The sequence below is a fragment of the Mastigoproctus giganteus genome, chromosome 2 (assembly GCF_048544385.1).
Source record: "Mastigoproctus giganteus isolate SK-2022 chromosome 2, ASM4854438v1, whole genome shotgun sequence".
Taxonomy (NCBI): domain Eukaryota; kingdom Metazoa; phylum Arthropoda; class Arachnida; order Uropygi; family Thelyphonidae; genus Mastigoproctus; species Mastigoproctus giganteus.
Window position 1 is genome coordinate 195,763,110 of NC_143576.1, and position 26,067 is coordinate 195,789,176.

Consider the following 26,067-nt stretch of genomic DNA (forward strand, 5'->3'; position numbering starts at 1 on the left):
TAACCCCCTCGAATAGCGGGGGTTTACTGTATTGAACACTGTTACACCCCCAAAGTAATCATTAGCAATGTTCTGTTTATTGTTTGAGTGCATTATGGGAGGGTTCACTTCATATTCCTTAAACTCTTATACCTGCATTTTATTCACTTTTGAAATAAAGCCTTTTACAACAGAGATGTTTTTTTTTTTGTCATTAAATGTAACTTTGTTATTTCAGTCATTTAATAAATACAAAATAAATGCTTTTTTTAATGCACAGTATTAAAGAAAACAAATCACTCAAAGCTGAGAGTATTTTAATGATTTTTTTAATGAACACGTAGAAAATCTTTAAAACTCTCCACGCATCAGAAACATTTTAGTTCCCAAAACCTATTTTTTCCCCTGTGCCTTTATTTTCTTAGGTTTTGGTTTCGACTGAATCTTCTTGGCTTTACCCTTTAACCTCAGAAACTGCTGCTTAATTTCACGATTCATCTGAAAATAGAGTTAAACTTATGTCGAGGCACCAAAACTCAAATAAAAATATAGCTAAATAAGAATTTAATATCAGCTACCATTGAAAATACTACAATTACCTCATGAACACAAGCACTCATTTCTGTGAGGTCGAGACCCTGGATTAAATGCATCCACCAACCTTGCCATAGCATTAATGGACACAAATCCAGGAAAGTTTTCCCATACCATGTTAAAGCAAATGAGAAGCAAAGTCTATTCATGAATTTTGCTCCTAAAGATGACCATGAGCTAAAACCCAGCATCTCAAATCAGTGTCCATTTAACCCACTGTTATAAATACCTTGGCTTCACCTACACCTATTTTGCATTTTCATTTAATTTAGTTCTTTATGATTTTGCTGTACATATGTAATTTAATATCCATCTTTGAAGAGAGGTTCAGGCAGTGTAAAACTAAATCATGGGGAGCAGTTGGAGGAAAATTCAAGTGTTCGCTGTCTTCTCAACAGAACCAGTCCAAGAAATCAAAATAAACTGAATGCCCCTTGCCTTGAAGTGTTTTCTTTAACTCTAGCTTTCACTCTGATACTCATTAATTCTGTGACTTCTTGCATATTTCCACTTGCACATTAAATAACTTTCCCAGTTTTGCACACAATAAACTTATATTGGTTTTGTGTACGTAAGATATGGTACTTGTAACTGACTATATAGATTCCTGTTCGACATTTATCTTGCAGGTATCATTAGAAATTCCTTCAGTTGCCAAGATGCTCCTCAATGAACTTTATTTTTAAATTAGTTTATCCTTTTGGCCATCTTTGTATTTTTTGGTGCCCAAGCCTGTTCGCTTTCATTAATACATTCATCATTTCATATCTTGCTGACATTTTTTTGTTTAATAAATTTAATGAAATCTTTAACCCATTTTCCAAGACTTTCAATTAATCTTGAGAAGTTTCATAGATAGACATTCTCCAATCTAGATTTTAAGATCACGATTCTGTATTTGCAATTCTTTTCATATAATGCAATAAGAAATGTTATTTGTTTATATGAATGTCTAAACAAATAAAATGTCAACAGACCAAACAACTCCCATAGATGCAACTATCTCCAGTGGATTCAACGGAAAAAAACCTCAATAGCAAAAACTGAAAGAGTAATCAATCTGTTAACATAAGATAGATCAATCTATAACTTAAAACGTTTTTTCTCCCCCATCAGAGTAAAAGATCAATTTTTGTTATAAATTTGAGTTTCAGTCACACAATGAAATAGGAGCATTCTATTGGCAATGGCTAGTAAGTGACCCAGGTCACTGAGCACAGCCAGTCTTTGTGTCAATGTCAATAGCTGATATATCAGTGTTTCAGTTACAAAATGACCAGATACAACTATCTACAAGCAAATTCAACTCAATTTAACAGAAATCTGATTCTACCATGGACACTTTATAAGAAAATCAAGAATTGTTGAGGCAGAGCTGTATTTAATAAGCCTTGAAGGCATAAAAATCTACTTTATTTCCACAAGGTAAACAAAAAGATTGTTTATCCCAGGCTTTCCAAGTAATCCAATGCAGATTTTGCATAACTGAAACTTTGGTTCCAAGTCAGAGAATTTTCTCAAGAGGTACAGAAATCACCAAAAAACATAGCTAGCAGATAAGTAACAAGGTGGGTGCCTAGTGTGCACCACAATTCTTAATTAGAATATATTTTTAAAAAAGTTGAAATCTTTTAATTTTTATAACACTTTTAATTGTATATTCTTTATTCTCACACTACTGTATTACTACCTTATGTACTATATTTTTATATCTATATAATTTTATTGCAATCCTTTGATTTTTACTGATATCTATTGTGAAAATATTGAAATAAAATGTGGAATCCAATACATGGAATGCACAATGGTTCATCTGTGGAGGTGCAGGGAGGAAACCAAAAAATTACACACTATTCCCATTTGTAATAAGAGGTCTGTTCAAAAAAAAAGTATCCAGACTGCTAAAACAAATTGACAGTAAGTACCGCTTACAGTGTACAAAATTTGTAACTCCCCTTCAAAATAGTATCCTTCTGGGGCAATACACTTAGCCCAATGATCCTAGAGCTCTTTATTAGCACATTCTAGCAGATAACTCGACTGCTAATTTTTATCTTGAAAATTCATGCTTAAGAAATATCTGCTGCACATGCTAATCCCCTTTTTACAGTCCTTTGTGTCTTACATAGTGGTATGGTACTGTAAAATTTACATTAAGAACCACTGATTGCTTTTTCAATCATTTCTGCTCTTTCTTTTAAGTTTACATTGTTACATTCTATTACAAAACACAGTAAAATGTAAACAATGTTTAGGTATATACAGTACTCCCATATGTTGAAAGTCACAAACCAAAACCTAGGCACAGTTGATGTGATATTGCCCTTATTGATAATGTGTGTATGTGGGAGACATCTGATGTCTTTTATGGCCCTAACATAGCAAAATAAAGTTGCTGTAAAAACATGGTATCACACAAATAAAACAGAGAAAATGACTATCTAAGAGGGTACAATACCCTTAACATGCAAGGTAATGTACAGCTGACAGATTCAGATCACTGTGTTGTCAAAAGATGGATGGTCAACACAGCAAGTCACCATTCCACGTGGGTTGTGAAGCAGAACGGCATTCTTTTGGCAACAATGAATACAAGCCATTCAGACATGCTGCCAGGGCTCTAGTAGCATCAGAATGAGAGGAACCATCTTATAGTCCTTCTATGTTAACCTTACATGTTAAAGGCATTACACACTCTTAGATAGACTCTTACTAGCCACTTCAGATTCATACTTCAAGGCAGTAACAAATATGTTAATCATTTACACCCATATATTAACAGTTATGTATACAAATTTGTCCATACACTCTAGCTGGAATAATTTCAATGACAAATATTGTATTATAACAAGTATTAATAGCATCATTACTCTCTCCTGGCCAATGGGGAGGCTTTTTAGATATCTCCATCATATGGGAAAATGCTTTCTCCAGTCACATATGACTAGTACATAGATTTTTAAACTGAATTCCATTAGATCTTGTTGAGGTTCAGTGTAATTTTTAATGAGATGGGTTTATGTGTTATTTCCCCCTCAATTTAAAGGGGCAAAAAATATGTAAATAAACTTCTGCAATGAGGGTTACGAAGTCGTCAACTTGTGCCACTAACAGTGAGCAAGTGTCTGCTAAAAAATGGAGCTATGGATTCCACAGTATTTCCTTCTAGTAATGTATTGTCTTAGCATTTGATCACAATTCACTAATTCTGATGCTACTAGATGGATTAATAATATTAATTATTAAAAATTAAATGATGGCTACAAATAAAGCATCAATAAATTAGGAAACTTACTGCTTGTTTCACCTTGTACACTTTAAAGCGATCAAAATCATTCATTTTGGATCTCTGAAGAAGAAAAGAAAAAAAAAAATTATTTCACTAACTTTTTTTATTTCGTACAATATTCTGTAAAATGAAGGTATTCCTAATACTTTACTAAAACTCATTCTCACACGATTTGGCAAATATGACTTCTCAAAGTTTCTGGCAATGACTTACATTAGAGGTATTTGTAACACTCACTTACTAGTTATGAACTCAATTTAAAAGAACATGAAATTAAATCAAAAATAAATGACAAACTTAATACAACTTATCCCACTGGGGTGGGTAAGTTGAAATGTAGAATCCAACATAATACAAACAATTTTCAATTTCACTCAGAATACCTATATTAAACTACCAAACATAACTGCGAGATAATATTTCAGGGCATGATAAGTCATCAAATGTGATCTGAGCCAGGGTTCTTCAACCCTTGGGCTTACACACACACACACACACACACACACACACACACACACACACACACACACACACACACACACACACACACACACACACACACACAATCTCTCTCTCTCTCAAGTTAATTCATAAAATGTGCCCTTTATATAAGAATTGTCTAGAAATCTTCAACCTCAGTGTTGCGATATCTGTTTCCACAGAGCCAACCACTGCACACCCCTGCATAATTAGTGAATTCCATTAGTGGAAATTGAATTCGAAGTGCAAGAACTAATTTCTTCTGTCCTGTTTTTGTGCACTTCAATTATTCTATTCCAATTTTGGTTCAACTTGTAACAACAGAGGCCTGGGCATACTCATTGTTATGTGGACAATTTTATAATAGTCTTAATTTTTGCCAAATTAATTCCAAATTAAAGATTTAAGTTTTCCATGTGTATTATTAATTGTGTAATTGTTAAAAGAGAGAACCTGATTTATTATTTAAAATTAAACTTATTTAGTTCTTATTGAAAGGTTTGTCCTTACTCAATGTTAGCAGGTTGGGAACACTGCACTGTCCCATTATTTTGAACCTAAGTTACACACACACACACACACCAATTTGTAAATTTTCCTGTTATCACTTTGTGGTTCGTGCAGCTAGCTAATCAATTAATTTTTGAAGTTAGTTAAGCCAATTTTTAAACTTCAACAAATTTAGTTTATGAAGTTAACTGGCTTGTATGATTTTTTCTTTTGTAGTGCTTGTTTCCCCATTCCTTGTTCTCCTTCATTCTCTCTCTCTCTGAAAGATAATTTTTTTATTCACTTTTTCTTCATATTACAGAAGGTTGCCTTCTGAATAAATTTAGAGCTAATAAGTATAAGCTGTGGACATTACATAGATTATGTACAAATGGTGCTAAAGCATCATTTCTGAAATGATTGCTAAAAAGAAATATTTATCACTTATTAGCTTTTATAAGGTGTTTGCTCACCAAAGCCTGTTGGTTTGACTGACCAAATCTAATAGTAGAATTGGATTAGAAGTCGATATAGCTATTCAGACATAGGAAGAGATAAACAGAAAAATGAACAAACAAAATTTCTCTATTTACAAACATTATAAACAAATAAATAAAAAATTTGTTTTATATACACTGGTAACAACTAAAAATTTGAATGTCAGACACTCGGACTCTGTCAGTGTGGTTGAAATCAATAAAAGATAAATTACAGAACCAGTGAAGTTTGGGAATTTGCTAAAAACGTAACTAATGATTAGAATGGTACCACAGCACTTGGAGACTGTACACAATACAGGAGTAATCAGCCCTCAGCAACAAAAGAATGCGCAAGATGACTATGTCCTATATGGAGTCAAGCAAGAACATCTTTCTTTCTTTGATTCCCACACATGACTTGGCTACAGGCTTAATCTGCTATAGTTTGTTCTGGGCCTGTCCATTTCATAAACCTTACCATTGGGAATACATTTTCATTATTATTTATCAGTAGTCTGTACAGGAAACAAACAGACAAGGGTTATTCAGGGATGTGGCTGATTTGACAGCAATTGCAGCAGAAGTGGATATCATACCCGAATTCTGCAGCATTATAACCCAAGAAGACACACACACACACACACACACACACACACACACACACACACACACACACACACACACACACACACACACACAGAGAGAGAGAGAGAGAGAGAGAGAGAGAGAGAGAGAGAGAGAGAGAGAGAGAGAGAGAGAGAGAGAGAGAGAGAGAGAGAGAGAGAGTTGCAAGGCATAGCGTGTGTGAGCACTACTGTTAAAAGTTTTCACGGCAGAAGTTTGGTTCAAGCAGCAGCAGCTGATACTCACACTTAGATCTTATTTGTTTTCTGTTCAGTGGGTGCTCCCTCACCTTAGTAATTACTCTCACTACCCACACCTCCATATGGTAGTTGAGGGAGAATTTCTACGTAAAGCATGGGAATTCTTGACCAAGCACACAAGGCTACCTATGTCATCGCGTGAGTTTCAACTAGCATTTAATTATAAAATCAACTTGACACTCTTTCTTGAACACACATGGCCAGCTTTAGGGAGAAGTTGCATTTTGGAGCACAGGGTAGGAAGGAATTGCTCTGGTGACTATACAACCTTGTCTTCAATGATGCACAGGTCTCGATATAGCTCTTGGACAGAACTGACAGGTGTTATGAGATTTTTCTCATTATGACTTAAAAAAAGATTTCAACACGAGGAAGCCTGGAAGGAATTTCACTTCATAGGCATAACTGTTTCTACTAAAGTGACCAAGTTGGTTCACTGGCTTCAACATAGACTTTTTACAGGTGATGCTTGAAATTTCCAGCAGACTCATATACTCATATGGAGGAGCTAAGAGTTTACAACTCTTGTGCACTTAAACTCACAAATGACATACGTGCTAGGAAAATGTCAGTTTCTTGATAAAGATGAGCTCCAGGAATTTTGTCTCTTTGGTACTATTGGAATGACATTTTGTCCAAGCCTCAGGATGAAGCTTTTGCTTGCAACAAAAGAGTATGCAAATGTCTTCTGAAAAGAGAACCTGACACTATTAGCCACTTACTGGTATTTGAAAATCAGTAGCTCATTACAGTTGCCATCCACTGATTAAAGAATGAAAGAATCAAACCTGATCCTTGTGGAACCCTTCTTCTTGACAAAATAGCAAAGGGAGAAATGAAGCCAACGAAAAATACTTGGAATAACACTAGATAAAATGTTTTTGATGAAAATAAGGAAATTAGCTCTAAGATTGATGCCATGAATATCATTTAAGATACCAAATCTCTAAACTGTGCTTTCTCATGTTGGAGAAAGGCATCAGGGGTTTCCACCTGAATTAAGATGGCCTAATATGGGCCTATTCCTTTGGAGCTACACTGCATCCTGGTCATTTTCTTCCAAATACCATGAAACAAAAATTACCATTCTTCAGGTTTAGCAAAAGTGAGACCGATTACCTTGTGCCAGTTATCAACAACTACTAATACGATAATTGACACAAGAAACATTCTAACAATTTACAGGATGAGCAGGCAATCCAGATGTTGTGATGAAAGGTGCCTGTTCATTTCTGGTCCAAAGACAGTTGTAGGATAGATGTATGGAAGTTTGCCTTTAGCTAGTGGGTGGTTGGTTGCTGGATCAACCACCCACCATCTGTCGTTGTAGAACTTGACAGCTTAAATAGAATCAAGGCAGAACTAGACAAACATTTGGAGTGAGTGGATGGGTGAAATGAGAAGGTTTTTTTTTTTTTTTTTTTTTTTTGGCCGATGCTACATAAGCTTGCTTTCTTGCATCATGTGCCTTTACTAATGCTAAAAAGCACCTGCCCATGAAAGAGAAAGTGCTGTTTTCAACCTGCAGTGTTAGCTGCCAGTTATGTGGCTCAAACCCAAAAAACAAATTTATAACCTGCTTTTTTCAGTTTTCACAACATGGGGAATACCTTTTGTTTGGTATCTTCCTATTTGTGGAAACTTAATATCATCAGTGGGTTGTCAGATCTTGTACCTAGTGTCTACTTGCCTACCAATGAAGGGGCAATAATCCCTGAAACCTTCACCTGAATAATAGCACTCATTACAAATGAACAGTGATGCACTCCAACTTTGTAAGGTAGTGGCTGCTTCACTATAGCAAATTTGTTTTTAGCTAAGTCATTTTCATTCCATTTTTTCAAGTTACCCAACTCTGCCATATATTTGAACATAAATTCACAATTTCTTACTTGTAAAAACCCACAAACTCACTACTACCACTTATCTGAAATTTCATTTCAAAGAGTGTATCATCTTTGATGCCATCAATCTGGTTAAAAAAAAAAAAAAAAAAACTATGAGCCTAGTCTTCAGATCACAACATGCATGAATTTCAGATAACAAAACCTGCATCTTATGGTCTGAAAAATATGGTATATATTATTTATTACTTTGTAGCATATATGATAGAACTTATCATTCACATTTTACTGAATAGAGAGAGAGTAATCGAGGCACTGATTTTTCAAAACTGCACTACTCATAAGTAACACTTCTCTAAAAAGAAGTACAATTGTACTTATTAATTCTGCCCGCTAATTTTAATCCTAACAAACCAATGTACATATTGAGTTCACTGGTGAGCTGCTAAACAATAGAGAACTTCAGAAACTGACCAACAAGAGTTTTACTCAATGATTTATATTTGTTTGTCAGGATAAAAGTATAGTAACATGATTTCCTTCAATGGCAATTTCCATGCTTATTGGCACTCCAGAGTATAGTAACATGATTTCCTTCAATGGCAATTTCCATGCTTATTGGCACTCCAGCATTACAGCATCCGACAACCCTGTGACAGTTTAATTTACAATGAGAGATGCTGAAAGGTACCAATAGCAAATTTATAAAAAACAAAATCAAAATTTAAGAGATCAGTGCCTTTTTTCCCTGCTTGTACTATAAAACATGTCAATACTACCAACAGCTATACAGTACCACATACAGACAGGTTTAGAGCATTTATTAGCTCATAATTTGAAAATTTCCCATTCACACTTCTCAGCCTCTCCCATCTAATGAGTTGTCAGATGCTTGTGTACCAATGTGGTACCTAGCCTCCCAATGAGTACCATAAGACACTTAAGGAATAAGTACCATCTGGAAAAGGGAGGGTTCACCACATTATACTTTATTTTATTTTATTATTAATTTTTTTTTTTTTTTTTTAGAGAAGCATTACTTATTAGTAGTATAACAGAGGGGAATTTGTGGTGATAACTTTATAATTTGACAGATCGATGGCTTTAGTAACACTTAGCATCGTTTTTCTGCCTTTGCCATAAAACATGGATTTAGATCCAATCATAGTTATATACAGCAGGCCCCCGTTATAACGCGGTTTGCTTTACGCTGATTCGCTATAACGCTGTTCTTATATTATGACCCGTATCTGACTATAATGCTGTCACAGATCACTATAACGCTCTTTTACAGATTACATTTTTGACAAATTTAACGAAATCGTTTCATTTGATGGAGTCGATAGCTTGAAAATGAACAGCAAAACAGCATTAAAACGTTTCCCACGCCGACTTGAGGAATTTTCCCACGCTCAGTGAAATTTTCTCGCACGCTAATTTAATTGCAGTACAGTCACTTGTTACGTAGTTCCGAGATCAACATTTTAAAAAATGATTGAATATATTGCTTGTAATATTTGGGTTATATGCATTTATCCGAAGTCTAGTCATCACTCAGTACAGTATTAGACATCGTGCGTAACGGAAAGTTTGCTTGAACACTATCATAATTAATTCAACCAACGCAGTTATATTTTCGAAGAGCTAATAATGACCGACAGGAATGAAAAAGCAACAACGTCTGGGCGCAGTACGAAGACTATAAATGTAAGAAAAAGACTGAATTTGAAAATTAAATTAGACGCTTTGAAGCGAATCGATTCCGGTCAACGACAAGCGGATGTGTGCCATAATTTAGGACTTGCAAGTTTAACTGTAAGAACAATTATAAAAAATTAATTTTATCAGCGGCAAAGATAGCTGTTCCACTGCAAGAAACTAGGACGGCTATTAGGATTGAAATGGAAAGACTAATTTTATTGAAGATAATATTCCAATGCAGAAGTCAGTTAAGTTAAATATTTAAAAAAAAAAAAGAGAGAGAGAGAGAGAGAAAGAGATTAGCCAATATGATGATCTGAAGAAAACTCGCATAAAAAAAAAAAAAAAAAAAAAAAATGTGGAACCATTTAAAACTGGTAAGGGCTGGTAGAATATATTTAAAACCCAGGGAGAAGCCGCTAGTGCAGATCAAGGAGCCGAAACTTTCAAAAAAGAACTTGTTAAAATTAGTGAAGAGGGGTATTATGTGTTATATTTCTCAACAAGTTTTTAACATAGATGAAGCGGGACTTTTGTGGAAACGAATGCCTAAAAGAAGTTTCATATTGAAAGAACAAAAAATATGCCAAATTTCAAAGCGGCGAAGGATTAGTTGACTTTATTGTTGGGTGGTAACGCTGCGGGCCATTTAAAATTAATACCCCTTTTAGTTTATTTGGAAGAGGGCCAAAGTGCAACTCAAAATCCACACATTTTCCATGATTAAATTCATCCATTAAATTAAATCAATTAAATTCATTATTTTAATTGGAATTTTAAGTTTACTTTTGATACGCAAGTAGTTACCACATAATTATACGTATGTAATGCAGAATATTTTATATGTGCAAATATTTGAATATTAAATATTTTGACCGACATTTGTGCATCTTTTCATTACCGTTTATTGTTGATTAGGAAATATCCTATGGCACCGACCGCAGCTCACAAATACATATGTTACCTTATGGGAAAGTGGCGCTCACTTAGCGCTCTGTTTTTCCGGAACGAATGATCAGCGTTAAGCGGGGGTCACCTGTACTGTATTATACAGACTTAAAGCATTTTTTAACTCAAAATGTACCCTCATCCCAATATAATGTAGTGGCCTATGAAAAATATAGGTTTCAAGGTACTTTCATGGAAAAGATGTATTAACCAAAAGTCTACAACAAGACCATCACAAAACAATCACCAGCATACACTGATTAACTGCCATCAAATATTTCAAAACAATCTGTAAGAAATTAGCTACATACCAATTTTCTAGCAGCCATCTTTTTAGCAGTTGATGTTTCTGCCCATTTTTCTGTGATTCCTTCCTTTTCCCAAGCACCACGTATCACTCTGGCTGAAGTTCCATGAGGGAATTTTAATTTGAATTTTGTAAGACGAAGCCTCTTAAACTGCACTGGCTGTCTAAGTACTCCTGTACAAGGTCCCTCAACAAGTGCCTGTAGAATTGAAATAAAATAGCACAATTTTCAGAGGGCATACAATCTGGGCTAAAAATATATTTAAATTGAATTACATACAAAAAACCGAAAGCAAAGACTTGTACATAAAGAATATGAACCCACCCCCCTTTTTTTAAGTGTTAGATAGAATAAGTTTCGATTTATTCTAATAAATTTAACAGCAACCATATTTTTTTGGCCTATCCTTTATATATACATTTAAAATGCTATAAACACAATATGACACTGCTGTACTATATTTAGCAAGGACTTATAGTACCGTTGCTTTAGCCATTAAATTTTAGCTAAAGCTTATGACAAAACTCAAATCAGATTTTTAGGTTTCATCAAATATCGCTCTGACGGCCATTCCTATCAATTAAAAGGTTCATCATGTTTTGAGTATTATACAGTTTAAAACAAGCCCACTTAATGCAACAATCAAACTCAGTTCTCTAAAAACAATTTAAATTTCAATTTTGTAAAGAGAGTGAGCAACTAAAATTAAGGGCATTTTATATTACATTATTAGCACAGAGTTGAAATGAACTTTTCTGATTACCCCATGATTTCATATCTGCACACATGTCAAGGCATTTTGGCTACATTGTAAATAACTATTCTCATTCATAACAGAGTTGTGTTCAAGTTACTGATTCAGCTGTAACACCACAGCTAAGAATGTTGTGGTGTTAAAGTAAAAAATCCTTTCTGCAACTAGAAAAGTGACACAATTAGATGATATAATCAAAAGCATATCAAGACTGAAATCAAATAAATCACCATTCCCATATCCAAATGCAGCTGAATGGGCTCCCTTTGAGTATGGAAGGAGAAAAGGAACCACAACCATTCTGCAGGTGGTGATAAGTTTAGTACAGTTTAATTATCATATGGTAGGTTAGATAAGCTGACCTTAGGGGTTAAAAACTTTTACAGTATACTCAAGAAGTGAAATTTGTGTAGAAGTTATTTTACATTTTCTTTTGATGGGGAAACACAGGAAAAATGGGTTGATCCCATTGACAAAAAGACTGCCACTGCGGTTTCAAATTTACAGCAATTGGGGGGGGGGGGGATTGCAAGTTCCTTCATGGAATCAGAACTAACAAAAATGTACCGACTTTCCCATCAAGTTAATGTAGCACACAAATGAAAGCATGGTGTGGGAGGGCTATGAATTACAACTGGATGTGAAGCTTCCCAGGGACCAATGAAATGTAAGAGAAAATCTGGCATCAATCTGACTAGTCGCTATGAGTAATGTCCAAGCATCTGAAACATAATTCCATTTACATTTAATGAATAACTATAAATTTTATAGCGAGTGAGTGAGAACATGAATCTTCTATTTCTCTGACTTTAATGAAATTTGGGAACAAATCTTTTTGCCATTGTAAATTATAAAATTCATGTCTGGTTCTGAACAGGTATGGAGCAATATGAACATTTGAATTTTTTTTAAAAATGGCTAGTGCTTTCTGATGATAAAAAAATACATAAGGATAAGTAGACAAGTACTTAATATATGTTTTACTATACTGTTTCAACCTAGATAAAGACACCATCTCCTCACACAACAATTGGCATAATGTATTAATACACCCTGCTGCCACCAACAACATATGACTCTTTTGTTTTTATTTTTTGCCTATATAACAAAAATATTAAGTTATTATTTTTAATTATGAAATAAAAAAATAATGGGTGGTTTTGAGCAAACTAAATAAGAATTTGGTTATTAACAGTGCTAAAGTAGCAATGTTACTACATAGTCCAAAGGTCAAAGCCAAAGACCAATCATGGGAGCAATAATTATAAAGATGGATAAAAAAAAAATGAAGAATTAATAGGAAAATCATGTCCACTGTTTATTGTGGCAGTTCTACCATAAGACTGAACAGATTCAAATTTATACAGTGTTGAAATAATATTAATATTGCTGAACCTTTTCTCATTTTTTGTATACCAGAGTATTACTTAAAACAGGTGTGAATTGTCAAGATAGGCCTTTCTTTAGTGACAACTTAGGGAGAAACAGAGTACTGGTACACATTTGATTATCTTTTTTTATAATTTTTGTGCGATTTTTTCTTAGTTTGGATCTGAGAATTTTTCACACACATTTCTGAAACACCATGTTGTGGGTACAAGTTCAGATTTATAGAAAATTAGAGGTATAATGAATATGTTTCAAATCCCTTCAGACATCCCAATTTTCTAGGAGTGTCCTGATTTGACATGTTTGATAAATGTATGATGTTAAACTTAATAAAGCAAATATAGTTGGACATCCATATAACAAAATTAATCATTCGCTTGAAAAAATTTGTTAAACAGCAATATGACTTTTTCTACAACGAAAAACACTAAATCAACTTTCAGAAATACAGTAAAAGATGGGAAATAAAATCAGAATAAATGGGAATGGATAAATTTTCTAATATTTTAAAATGATTAATTTATTAATGCATACATATAAAGAAATAACTACTTACATAATATATCAGTACACTTTTAAGAATGATTAGCATTAGTAGAGGCATATGATGCAGGAAAGCAAGCTTATATAGCATCAGCCAAAAAAAAAAACCCCTTCCCATTTCACCCATCAAATGTTTGTCTAGTTCTGCCTAAAAGCGAATTTCCGCACATCTATTCTACAACTGTCTTTCCTCTATTTGAATTTATGCCTCTTCAGGTGAGTAATCGGAGCAAGAGGAAGAATCCCATTAGTACTGAGCATGCTCAACCCATTCAAGGCCTTATACACCTCAATTAGATCACCTTGCAGGTTCCTAGTTTGAAGAAGCTGCAATTCGCAGAACTTAAGCCTTCCTTGGTAGCATCAAGCTTTTGTTCACCAATCTCGTTGCCCTTCTCTGTACTCATTCCAGCAGCTCTACATCTTTCCTAAAATGAGGCCTCCAGACCTATATACAGTAATCAAGATGTGGCCTAACCATTGCCTTAACACAAGGGGATAATCACCCCCTTATCCCTGCTAGCAAAATTTCTGTATATAATTGACAAGACACCATGAGCTACTCTTGCAGCCTTTTTTTTGCACTGCTCAGAAAACTCCATATCTGACTGCACAATTACCCCCAAGTCCTTTTCATACTCACCACCGAGTGTAGTACCACCCAGTTGGTACGCTACTCTGGGGTTACTGCTACCCATATGCAGTACTTTACATCTGTCAATGTTAAACATCAGTTGCCACCTCTCAGCCCATCTGCTCAACTTTTCCAGATCCTGTTGCAGGAGCATACTACCTTTACTGTCATTAACAATCCTGCCAACCTTCATATCATCTGCAAACTTAAGACATTAACTCTAATAATATACCTTCACCAATATCATTGATAAATACAGAAAACAACAATGGACCCAACACCGAACCCTGGGGGACTCCGCTAATAACATTAGTCCACAAAGAGCAGTGTCCACTGACAACCACTCTGTTTCCTTCCACCCAACCATCCCTTTATCCAGTGTAGCAACTCGCCCTTAATGCCATACTCTCCAAGTTGTACAGAAGTCTTCCATATGCCACAAGCTTTCCTAAAATCCAAGTATATGATATCAAAATTATTCTTTGCATCCAGTTCCATTGTGACCACATCATAGTATCCAATCAAATTGGTCGGTGACAAGCCTTCTCCTTAACAAACCCATGTTGTGTCTGATCTATAACTGCAGTCTTGTATAGATCCCGCATCACTTCCTTAACCAGTGACCCCATTATTTTCCCTGGAACAGAAGTTAAATTAACATGTCTGTAATTACCTGTCACCCTTTGATCTCCCTTAGTGAATTGGGGACACATTTGCACATCTCCAGTCCATGGGGACCTCTTCTGAAAATGGTCATAACAGTAGAACGTGCTAAATTTAAGGTCTTGCACACTTTCGAATGCTGCTCACCAGATTTCATACAACTAATAACGCCTATTTTCACTTTAATCATTAGAGATGTGCGGCTTTTTTAACATGTGCAGGCACAGATTCACACTATGCTTGGAAGACATGGTTGCACAATTTATTTAAAACAACAACACATTAATAAACACATGAAATTATGACACTTTAATGCACAGCTCACAACACATGCACACTGGCAGACTAGGAGAATGCAAACGATGTCGATACTAGCACCGTCCAGGTACCCACTTCCTGTGCTGTGGTTACAAATTTTCTTTTTATATACAGGATGATTCACTACCAGTGCGACAAACTTGCAGGAGGTGTAGGGGGCACAAAGACGAATCGGAATCGCATAGCATTGCAGGGTCCGAAATGCCTTCGTCATGCGGTAGAGGACATTGAACGGGAGGTCACGTGAACAGCGATCCCGCTGGAAGTCAGCATTTGCGAACCGGTTCCCGAGGCAGTAGGATGGACGAGTATTCAAACGTTGAACTGGCCGACATGCACCTCGTGTATGGAGCTGCAGACTGTAATGGGCGTGCCGCTCTGAGCTTGTACTAGGAATGTTTCCAGCACAGGCATGCTCCTCATCATACGATTTTCGCATGTGTGCACAGAAGGTTACGTGAGACTGGTTGTTTCACGAGAGGTACCATGAATCAAGAGCGAACGACAAGGATGCCACACAATGAGGAGAATGTCCTATGTCTTGCAGAAGGCAATCCGAGTAAGAGTACTCGAGCAATAGGCCAACGATTGGGTATTTCCCAATCCACTGGAGGATACTGTCAACAAACCAAATGAGTTCATACCATCTGCAACGCGTCCAATCATTGGAGCCTGCGGATTATCCACTCCGGAGGACCTTTGCTACTTGGTTTCTTCAACAGAGTGCGGCAGACAGCACATTTGCTGCATCCGTATTGTTCACAGATGAGGCAAGTTTCACAAGAGAGGGAACCTTCAATCAACATAACGCCCATTTGTGGGCTTTGGAGAACCCCCATGGTATGCGGACATGTGCAACTCAACGCCGTTTCTCTGTCAATGTTTGGGCCGGCATTGTTGGAGACCACCTCACTGGACCGTACCTTCTGCCCCCTCGTCTGGACGGTAGGGCATACTTGATCTTTCTACAGCAAGTCCTGCCCGAACTTATTGAAGAAGCACATGTTCCTCAGTCATTGCGCCGCTCAATGTGTTTCCAGCATGATGGCGCTCCCCCACATCACACCAATGACGTCTGCCAACACCTAAACGTTACATTTGGACAGCATTGGATAGCTCGTGGTGGCCGGTTCATTGGCCTGCTAGATCGCCGGACCTATCATGCATGGACTTCTTCTGCTGGGGTCAAATGTACAAGACCCCCCCCCCCCACTGATTCAGTTGAAGACCTCGTCGCTCGCATCTCTGTAGCTGCCGGGGAGATTCGAGACACGCCAGGAATCTTCCAGAACGTTAGGGATTCCATGCGGCGCCGCTGTGAAGCCTGTGTGACTGCTTCTGGTCGAACTTTCAAACACCTTCTGTAGCATGGCTTTTTGCCAATGTAAAACTTGTCATTAAAATGATTTCTGTTACACTAACGAGCTGCTGTTTCTGTTCTTTTTCTCTGCTTCTTTGTTCACACAACCTCCCGCATGACGAAGGCATTTCGGACCCTGCTATGCTATGTGATTCCAATTCATCTTTGTGCCCCCTACACCTCCTGCAAGTTTGTCGCATTGGTAGTGAATCACCCTGTATATTGTTTGCTGGATGCAAAACTCAAGTTTCCTGTAGATAGTCATGCAACTCTTGCTCAAGACCAACTATGCCACATGAAAAAAATTGATAAAAGTTTCTCCTGTTGAGAACAAATTCAAATGCAGGCCTTTCCCCTACTCAGAAGATCTGAAGCTAAGCTATGTCAATAACTTAACCACCATGCCAATCAATCATTTATTAATACACACAATTTACATACATTCATTTCATATATATACAAAACTTATATAGGTTTATATACAATTATATATACATTTCCATCATCCAGGTGTATGTGTGTATTTATGTAGGTTACTGGCAGTTTCCAGGGTTCCCCCTATGTCCGCCGTCTATTAAGCGGTAGTTATTGCCAGCAGAATTGTAATGATTCATCTAAGGAGAACGACTTGAATTTTGAAGTGACTATTATTTTGAGTTTAATTTAGGTTTAGCCGCGTTTTGCTTTGGGATTACTATTTACACCCGCGCGTGCGAGGAGTTTAAGTTTAGCGTTAGTTTAGTATAGGGTGACATGAATGCACTAGGGAAGAATTAAGTTTATCGCTAGTTTAAGTTTTGGAAGTTTGGAAGGCGCGAGATAGAGTAGTATGGCGTATTAGACTAATTTAGTTTAGGATTCTTAATGCTGATGGCACTTAGATCTTTGATGTTCATTTTAGTGTGTGTGTGGAGTGTTGTATATGTTGTTGTGGCTGGCATCTGGCATTTAGCAGCAGGGGGCTGAAGGCAAGTAGAGCCTCAACCCCCACTCCCGTCCCTAGCCGCGAGGAGGCAGCCAGGTTCTACTATCTTGTTTAGAATCAGTTATCAATAACACATTTTGTGTTAACTCAGCTTCAATCTATATAGTTGTGCACCCGGATCCGCAGGGCCCAATCCTGACCTAGATCACGGGACACACCCATAGTATTTTAAATTCAACATTGGCTCTACATGGTTTGGAGTGTGCCCAGTTCCCGCAGGGCCCAATCCTGTCCTGGAACGACCACAACCTTAAATTTTTTGGAATTACTGAAGTAACATGGTTTGGAGTGCGCCCAATTCCCGCAGGGCCCAATCCTGACCTGGAGTTGAAGCGCACTCAATTAATACGTTGATTTCGTTGATTTACATTGATTCCAATACAGTCTGTAGCAGTGTTTATTCTTGTGTTCCTAGTTTCCTGTGGCTTGTATTCTCTTTCTACGGGAGAATACCTTTTCCGCGAAGGTGGCCAGCGCTGAGAAGGACTCAGGGCTGTCGAGTAGCATTGGCAGGTCATTGGGGTTGTATACGTTTGTTACAATTTGGAGTTGTGTTCTAAGGTCCACATAGTAATTGCAGTCAAAGATGATATGGGACACCGTCTCAAGCTCCCCGCAAGCACAGTTGGGGGATTCAAACAGGTTGAAAGTGAAGAGCTTGGCATTTATGCTGCCATGTCCTGTTAGTAGAAACATTGTATAGAGTCCCGGGTTGATCCAGGGCTTGCTTGTTTTATTGATTTCTATAACTTCTGGCAAGTATGTAAATGTTATTCTGGCAAGGGGAGAATCGGTCCAGTCCCTTTGCCAGTCAGCTAAGTACAATTGTCTGAGCCGGTTGTTATCTTCTTTAGTTGGTAGGGTAGCATCTATGCTGTATTGTGCTATGCTCTTGGGAATGGGCTGTTTTCTTTGGTATTGCAGGAAGGTGTCAATCACATCGTATATTACTGGACGTTTCCCACAGATGACACTTAGGGCAGCGGTAGAGATGGTCCGGCAAGCCCTGGAGGTGGCCAGGAGGAAGAAGCGTTGGGCTCGCAGAAGTATTTTGCGGATGCCAATGTGGGAATATTTTCTTTGAACATATGTTGGGTAGTACAGCAACACTGAATGTGTCACTACACTAGAAATGAATTTGCAAGTAGCAACCGATTACAAATTAATTTGTTTGAAAATTTTAACTTTGTCATAAAACAAAAAATCTTCTAAACAAAATGGAATCTAGTGAAGAACACAACTAATAGTCATGAATAGGATTAGCTTGTATTATTTCTGGGTTCCTATAGTTAAAATGTTTTCTTATATACACTGGCCAAGTCAGAAGAAATGCAAATTGATGCAAAGAAAACTGACGATGTGTTGCCTCGAAAACTGACGATGTGTTGCCTCACTGAATATAAAAGAACACACAGGTCATTTGACTGCAGTAATCCAAAGCAAGAACGGAGAAAATGCGTGATCTATCAGAATTAAAAAAGGTCTTATCACGGGTGCATGATTCAAGAAATGAAAGGCAACTGGTTTCTCCAAAGCATCAATCTCAAAGGTTTTTAACGACTGGAAAGCAAGTGGTTCTTCCACACTTCAAAGGCATAAATGTGGCTGAAAAACAATACTTCAAGAGCAAAGCCATCATACTCTTAAGGAGGATTATACAGAAAAAATAGGATATCCATTGTGTAGCAAATAACATCTGAATTCAATCAAGCCTGGAATCGCCCTATTTAAACTGTACCTATTCAGAAGCCACTTGTTCCAGAGAAAAATTCACTTGCAGCGGTGCAGAGAACATTGTGACTGGACAGCGAAACAACAGAAGAATCACAATACACTTGTTTTCCTAGAAAAGCAACGGCAGTAAAAATTACATCTTTCACAGATGAGTCCCAGGTGTCCTGGATTTTTTTCCCATCAGAATTCATTGTCTCGGTTTTCATCCCTGAAAATCTAGTCACCCTATCTCTGCCCTATAGCTTAAAACATACTAAAGATATCATCATTAACAAAATACTGAAAATGCCAATTATATAAACAGCAAAACAGTTTTGAAGAAATTTGAAATGTTAACCTTTTTCCAGCACACAGAAAAGGCCATTATCATAGGAGAATGATATGTATTTATTAAACGGCATTTTTTATTACAGACAGTATAAAAAAAAAATTCTGATGCCACATTTATGTCCATATCAGGACAATCAGTAAGCATAAAAAATAAACAAGAGTAAAGCAAACCAAACCGAACAGCTGAATTACATAACTAGATCCAATAACATCCATTTTTCAATAATCTTCAATGTAATGCAATCTCATAAATGTTTTAGTTTTAAGATGGGCAAAAACAGCAGAAATAATCGAAAAAATGTGAAGCCAGAAAAAAAGCTGACAAGGCAAAAGTATACAGAATTCTGCCTAGCTGCAGATAACCAATAATTAAAAGCAGTTTTTGGCCAATTGGCCAAATCTAAAGATGTTGCAAAGAGCAAGATTTTACATGTCATATATCCTTATGATGAAGAGGCCCTTCTCCACTGATTGTCAGTAGCCAAACCTATCAGTGAGTGGATCAATAACACAAGCATAAACTCAGGTTAACTTTAGGACATGAAAGTCCTAAGATTAACCAGAACTGGCTATTTGCCAGTGATTAAAAGATCGATTTGGTCACACACACTGCAAAGCTGACTGGTAATTAGGTTGAGCTTATGCAGTCACTGCCAAGTGGATTTCAAAATATGATTGTTAATATGAATGACAGTGACACAAGGCAACCATCAATCATTATATACACTGGTGTTCAAAGAGAGTGCATCACCCCTTAAAATTGTAATTGTCGTCCAAATAACGTAAGTATATAGCAATATTTCTTACAGATTGAATCATATAAGATTGACACGCATAGGTGATGACGTAATATTGCATCAGCTATATAAGCATGCTCTGCAAGAGTTGCAGTCATTCCTTGCCCGTGTCAGGATAGTGAGTAACATGCAGTTGACATCAAAAAGAAAGAGTGCTATTGTTGCTTTATGTGAGGAAGGATGTTCTTCCAGTCATATTGCTTATAGTGTCTTGTAATCAGTCAACAGTGAGTAGATTTCTCTCCAAACTCAAGAATACTGGTTATGCTGATAGAAGAGGAACCAGATGCAAACGAGTCTACGCCAAAAACAGGACCACACTTTGAAGCGTTTATGCCTTAAAAACTGTAAAGCTTCTTTGTCTGAGCTGAAAAGAGAATGGAAAGAACATACAGGAGTGGTAGCAAGTGCAATAACAATCACAAGACATCTCTCCTCGCACAAAAAAATGAAGAAGGCCTGATTAATTTGGTGTAAGGAGCATGTCAAATGGACCCCACCCCCGAGCAGTGGAAGTTAGTTATTTTCTCAGATGAGAAGAAATTCAACCTGCATGGCTCTGACGGGAGATAAATGATTCACCACAGAAGTGGCGAAGAATACTATCCAGACTGTATGGTGTCTACAGTGAAATTCCCTACCAGCCAAATGATATGGGGGTGCATTTCGTATCATGGAGTATGTCACCTGTTTATAAAAGGTTCCACAAATGCCAACGAATACCTGGCTATATTGGAAGGCAAATTGCTGACAACTGTTAGAGACCATTTCAACCTGCCAAGTAACTGCATCTTTCAGGACAACTCTGTTCCTTGTCATCGAGTGAAAAGTGTAAGTAGGCACTTAGCTTTGCCTTAACTATTAATAAATATGTTTTGTTTATATTTCTATTTGTGATGCTAGTCATTAATGTAACACACCATGAAAAAGGGTTAGAAATGTGAAATTCCTAGATGATGCACTTTCTTTGAACACCAGTGTACTGCAGTAAATATTGAATGATGCAACACAGTCAGTTTCCGCGATTTCTGGATCTGAATTCCACAGAATTTCTTCAACTTTTTAGCTTGGGTGTAAGCACACATTGTCTTGAATCTTGTTAAATGGACTACCCAATCCCAATGCTGATTATTAAACTACTGTCAATTTATAAATCACTGTTATTATTTGTAAGCAGCTGACAGATGAGAGCATCAAGTTTCACATCACAGTTTCAAGATGGTTGATCGGCATGATACACTGCCAATTGCCATTCATTTAGTAATGTCTCAGACAATTCTCATTGATGACTGAAGGAATTTCTAAAACCCTCTACAATTGAGTCCCCCCCCTGTAGGTTATTCTGGAATTTCTGGACTGCAGGACATGCAAATTGGCATTTAAACACACACACATACACATGATCCGGTACCATTAAAATAAGTTTGATTTTTTTTTTTGCAGTTTCATTTATACAGAAACTTATTTTAACTAGAAAAGCAGTAAAATTCAATGAATTTTTGATAAGTGGTTTTCATTTGAGTTCTGTATGTGTGGCTCTCAGTTCCAATTTCAATGTCTACTATTTACTTTTTAATTATTCCTATTGCACTTACCCCAACCTTCACTAATGAAGGTTGGGGTAAGTGCAATAGGGATTCATGGTGATATCTTGGTTTATTTACTTTATTCATCTGTGAACAAATCACACATCACAGTTTGGCAAACTCAAAATTGTCGCACTTCTTATAACTTTTAAGGTTCCTGTGTGTTTAATATAAAGGTTCTTATTGTCCACCTCAATGAAAGTGGGGAGGCAATTTCCTCTCTGAACAATTACACGTGATGGGAGACAAGAGTTTGTAAATTTTCAACGAACTGTAGATTTCCAAGGTGCTGTTATTCACCCCACTCTTTTCTTCCTCCTGTACATTAATAACACTCCAAGCTGGTTGTAAATCCTGTCCATAGTTTGCTGATGACAGTACACTACATTCCACCTTCCAGTTTTACAAACACTGTGCTGTGCAACTTCTCAAATAGCCATTGTTAGTTCCTCTGGCATAATCTAACAAAGCAATGTTAGATTACACCAGAAAAATACATTTTCTACAGTGGATTAAGGAAAACATTGTTACAGACAGAAGTGTGAGATGGTTTCACACATACAAGTAATCAAGGCAAGTCTGAGTGTCAAAATGTACAATCCACCATGATTATAGATTACCAATTTAATTTCCACCTGGTTTGGACCCAGTAACAAAATCAGAGGCAGGCATATAATATATATTTTTTTGGAATATAATATCTTCACACATTCCATGTTTTTCATATTTACTGAGAGAAAAACCATGCAACACTTGACTAAGAAAGTCAATAAATTCCATCTGTTGAGATAGGATTCAAACTCAAGCCTTTCACACATGGTGTTGAAGGACAGCAAACGTAATTCCAGTGACAATCAAAAGGGTCTGCAATTTCCAGGAATGCATTAACTATGCAACTCCAAAAGATAAACAGCCAACCCAAACTTGCTGTAATGTCTGAAAACAAATAATTAAGAGTTAATGAGAATTTCATTATTAAGATTAAAGATTAAAATTTTTCAAAATAAAACGCTTCTACTTACTCTGTTTTGATCAATTATATCAACAATTGTGCACAACTTTCCAGCATCACGACCAAATGCAAGATAGGCAACACGACCTATCTGAATGAAGTGTCTGTCTTGCTGAAAAGAGCAATTTTAAGAATAAAATTATAACTGGATTAATTGAATTTTTCAAAAGAAATAAAAATACTTTTATATATTCCAAACAGATTTACATAAAAATACCAATATCAACAAAACAAGTTGTCACATTTCTGTTTATACTATGACACAGCTACAGTTTTAACAATTACAGCTTTTAACTGTTGTAGTTAAAGACTCCACGTAAGTTTAACTACAGAGTTGAACTTAACAGATGGAAGTTTAATGCTATGGATCCATCACTCAGAAGTTTGAAAGGAGATGTGGTAACATGGATTCTACTGAATCAAATGATTTTTTATAAGAAATAAATCTTTCAATCTCTAAATTTATTTGCATATTGACACTTGCATTGTTAAGTTTCACTATACAGGTGTAGGACCATTCATCCAGCTACCCAGTAAACGGAGGGTAGTCGGATAGGGTTTTTTTTTCCAGAATTTGGGTAGCCAGGCCTAAAATGCACAAAAAACACAAGAAATGCAAGAAAATAAAATGAAAATTTTTGAGCTGAGTTGATTCATATCAATTACATGGCATCATCAGAAGAAATACCTTGACAGTTTTGTAGTTTATGGGAGATAGACACACCAGAAGTTGAAGGCTGGGATTCAGGAGAAGATACTGTACATAAGCCTGTAGAGTTTACCTTGGAAGCCAGTTCCTGAAATATATCCTTTAAACTAAGTTGCTTTGGATATTTTGGTCTTTCTTTTATAAGCAATTCTTGAATTTTATAAAGAGACATTATGTGATTTAATAATAAGGAAGAACTGATTCCACGAATCAGTTCTTCCTTAAGGCTTATCATTCTTTCAATACCGATTTTTGCTCCAACAGTATCATCATCATCATCACCACTCTCGTTATCTTCATTTTCATTCATTACCATGTCACAGATTTCACTGTCTGTCACTCGGAGGGTAAATGGAGCATCATCATCAATATGGAGGCACTCTTCCACTACATCATAATCCAACAGCTGGGCCTCAGGACAGGACAAACCTTTAGCAAAATTCATCAAGTCACCGATAATTTTCTTCCCTCCAATTAAACCATGTTCTTGTTCACGATCATCATCGAAGACTGATTCTTTCCACAAATTATGCCAATCATGTTTTATCACATGATTATCAAGAATTAACATTATCTTGCTGTCACTGGGAAGCTCTGCAGATGTACAATGTGCTTTAGCCTCTGGTACAAAATGGTTTTCAAACCAATCAAGAAAGATTGATTTGGTAATCCATGCTCGTTTGTTTGCCATGAAAATAACTGGAAAGACACACACTCCTTTGAAAGCTCTTGGATTTTAGCTCTCACCAATAACAAGTAGTTTAATTTTATGTGACCCCACAGCATTTGCACAACCTAAAACAGTTATCCTTTCTTTTGAGTCTTTAAGAAGTTCAAGTCTAATGTCAACGAATATCGTCTTTCATCTTCTCAACCACCAACCCATGCACGGTACTAAGAACTATAGGTTCTAATCCACTGGGTGCTGATTCCTATGGTGCAACAACAGTTTTTTTCTAGAAATATACCTCCAACATAAAGAAGTTTCGTCAACAATATACACCTGCTCTGCAGTAAACTTGTTATCATTAATTAAATTTGCAAAATCGGCCAAACATGCCTCGGCAGCATCACAATCAGCAGATGCTTTTTTTCACCCCACACTGCTAAGGTACAAAGACCATTATATTTCTTAATAGTTTTGATAATAGAATGACTGAGGGCATACCAGCCTGATGTATACTCACAGGGTGTTGTTAGGCCTAACTGCTTATGGAAAAGTTTTGATAATAGAATGACTGAGGGTATTTTTCACTCCAGCGTTGTCGGATCCATTCCATTAACACTGTCTATTTTTACATTCTTTATCTGGTACAATGTCTTCCTGAATTCTATTAACTCGGGTAAATCACTATCACTATAAAATTTTAAGTTTTTCTTTCTGTTTCATCAAATCACAGATGGTAGACGAGCCAATACCATACTCAAACAAAAACTTGAGTGATGCACTTTTGCCCAGACGTTTTAGTACTCCACCTTATCCTTAATGTTTAGAGGCACGCACTTTTTTTTTTTTTTTTTTTTAATAAAAACCCCAAACAAGAGAGGCATTAGAACCTATAGTACTTAGTACCGTGCATGGGTTGATGGTTGAGAAGATGAAAGACAATATTCAATATTCGTTGACATTAGACTTGAACTTCTATAAACAGCAGTTGAATAAATAAAGGAGGAAGATGAAAAGTTGGTTCTGTGAGTTTGAAGTTGGACAGTAAATGGATGTTGGCTGGTAGCTGCACTGGTTCGGACTTTTTGAAAGAGAGTGGGAATTATAGAAGAACAGTGCCCATGGTAGTATCTGTAGAAAAGGTATGCAGCAAAAACAGTACGTCTATGAGACAGAGTGGAGAGACTCTGTTAGAGATGAGTCATTAATTAACCTAACTGCCCTTTTCTGAATGGAATCTAGAAGTCTGAGAGAGGTTTTGGGGGCACCACCCCGGACGTGGGAACAATATTCCATGGTAGAGCAGATCTACGATTTGTACAGACTGAACAGCTGTTTGGAAGAAAAGTAATGCCAAGAGCGAAACAAAAAACCAAGTTTTTTAGATGCAGAGGAAGCAATATTTGTAATGTGCTTGAGAGATTAGAAGTCAGGGTAATCCCCAAAAGAGATATCAACTTGCCTAGAAATCGGAGTGTCACTAAAGATAAGCATAGGAGCAGAAGAATCATTTTTGCGAGATATAAGACAAGACTGGGTTTTAGAAGGAATGAAATCAACTAAGTTGTCTTTGCGCCACTGGAAAATTACC

The 26,067-nt window shown here is 36.6% G+C and overlaps 1 protein-coding gene across 1 annotated transcript in view; it reads right to left on the bottom strand.

Moving 5' to 3' along the window:
• Positions 1–279: 279 nt before the first annotated feature.
• Positions 280–26,067, bottom strand: part of RpL14 (ribosomal protein L14) — a 64,939-nt gene continuing 39,151 nt past the window's right edge. The window contains exons 2-5 of the mRNA XM_090368888.1: positions 23,111–23,212; positions 10,999–11,193; positions 3,869–3,922; positions 280–477 (exon numbers count right to left, since the gene is read on the bottom strand). Of these exons, the coding sequence (XP_090225014.1) occupies positions 373–477; positions 3,869–3,922; positions 10,999–11,193; positions 23,111–23,212 (456 nt within the window). The 3' untranslated portion in view covers positions 280–372. The remainder of the gene's footprint in view (positions 478–3,868; positions 3,923–10,998; positions 11,194–23,110; positions 23,213–26,067) is intronic.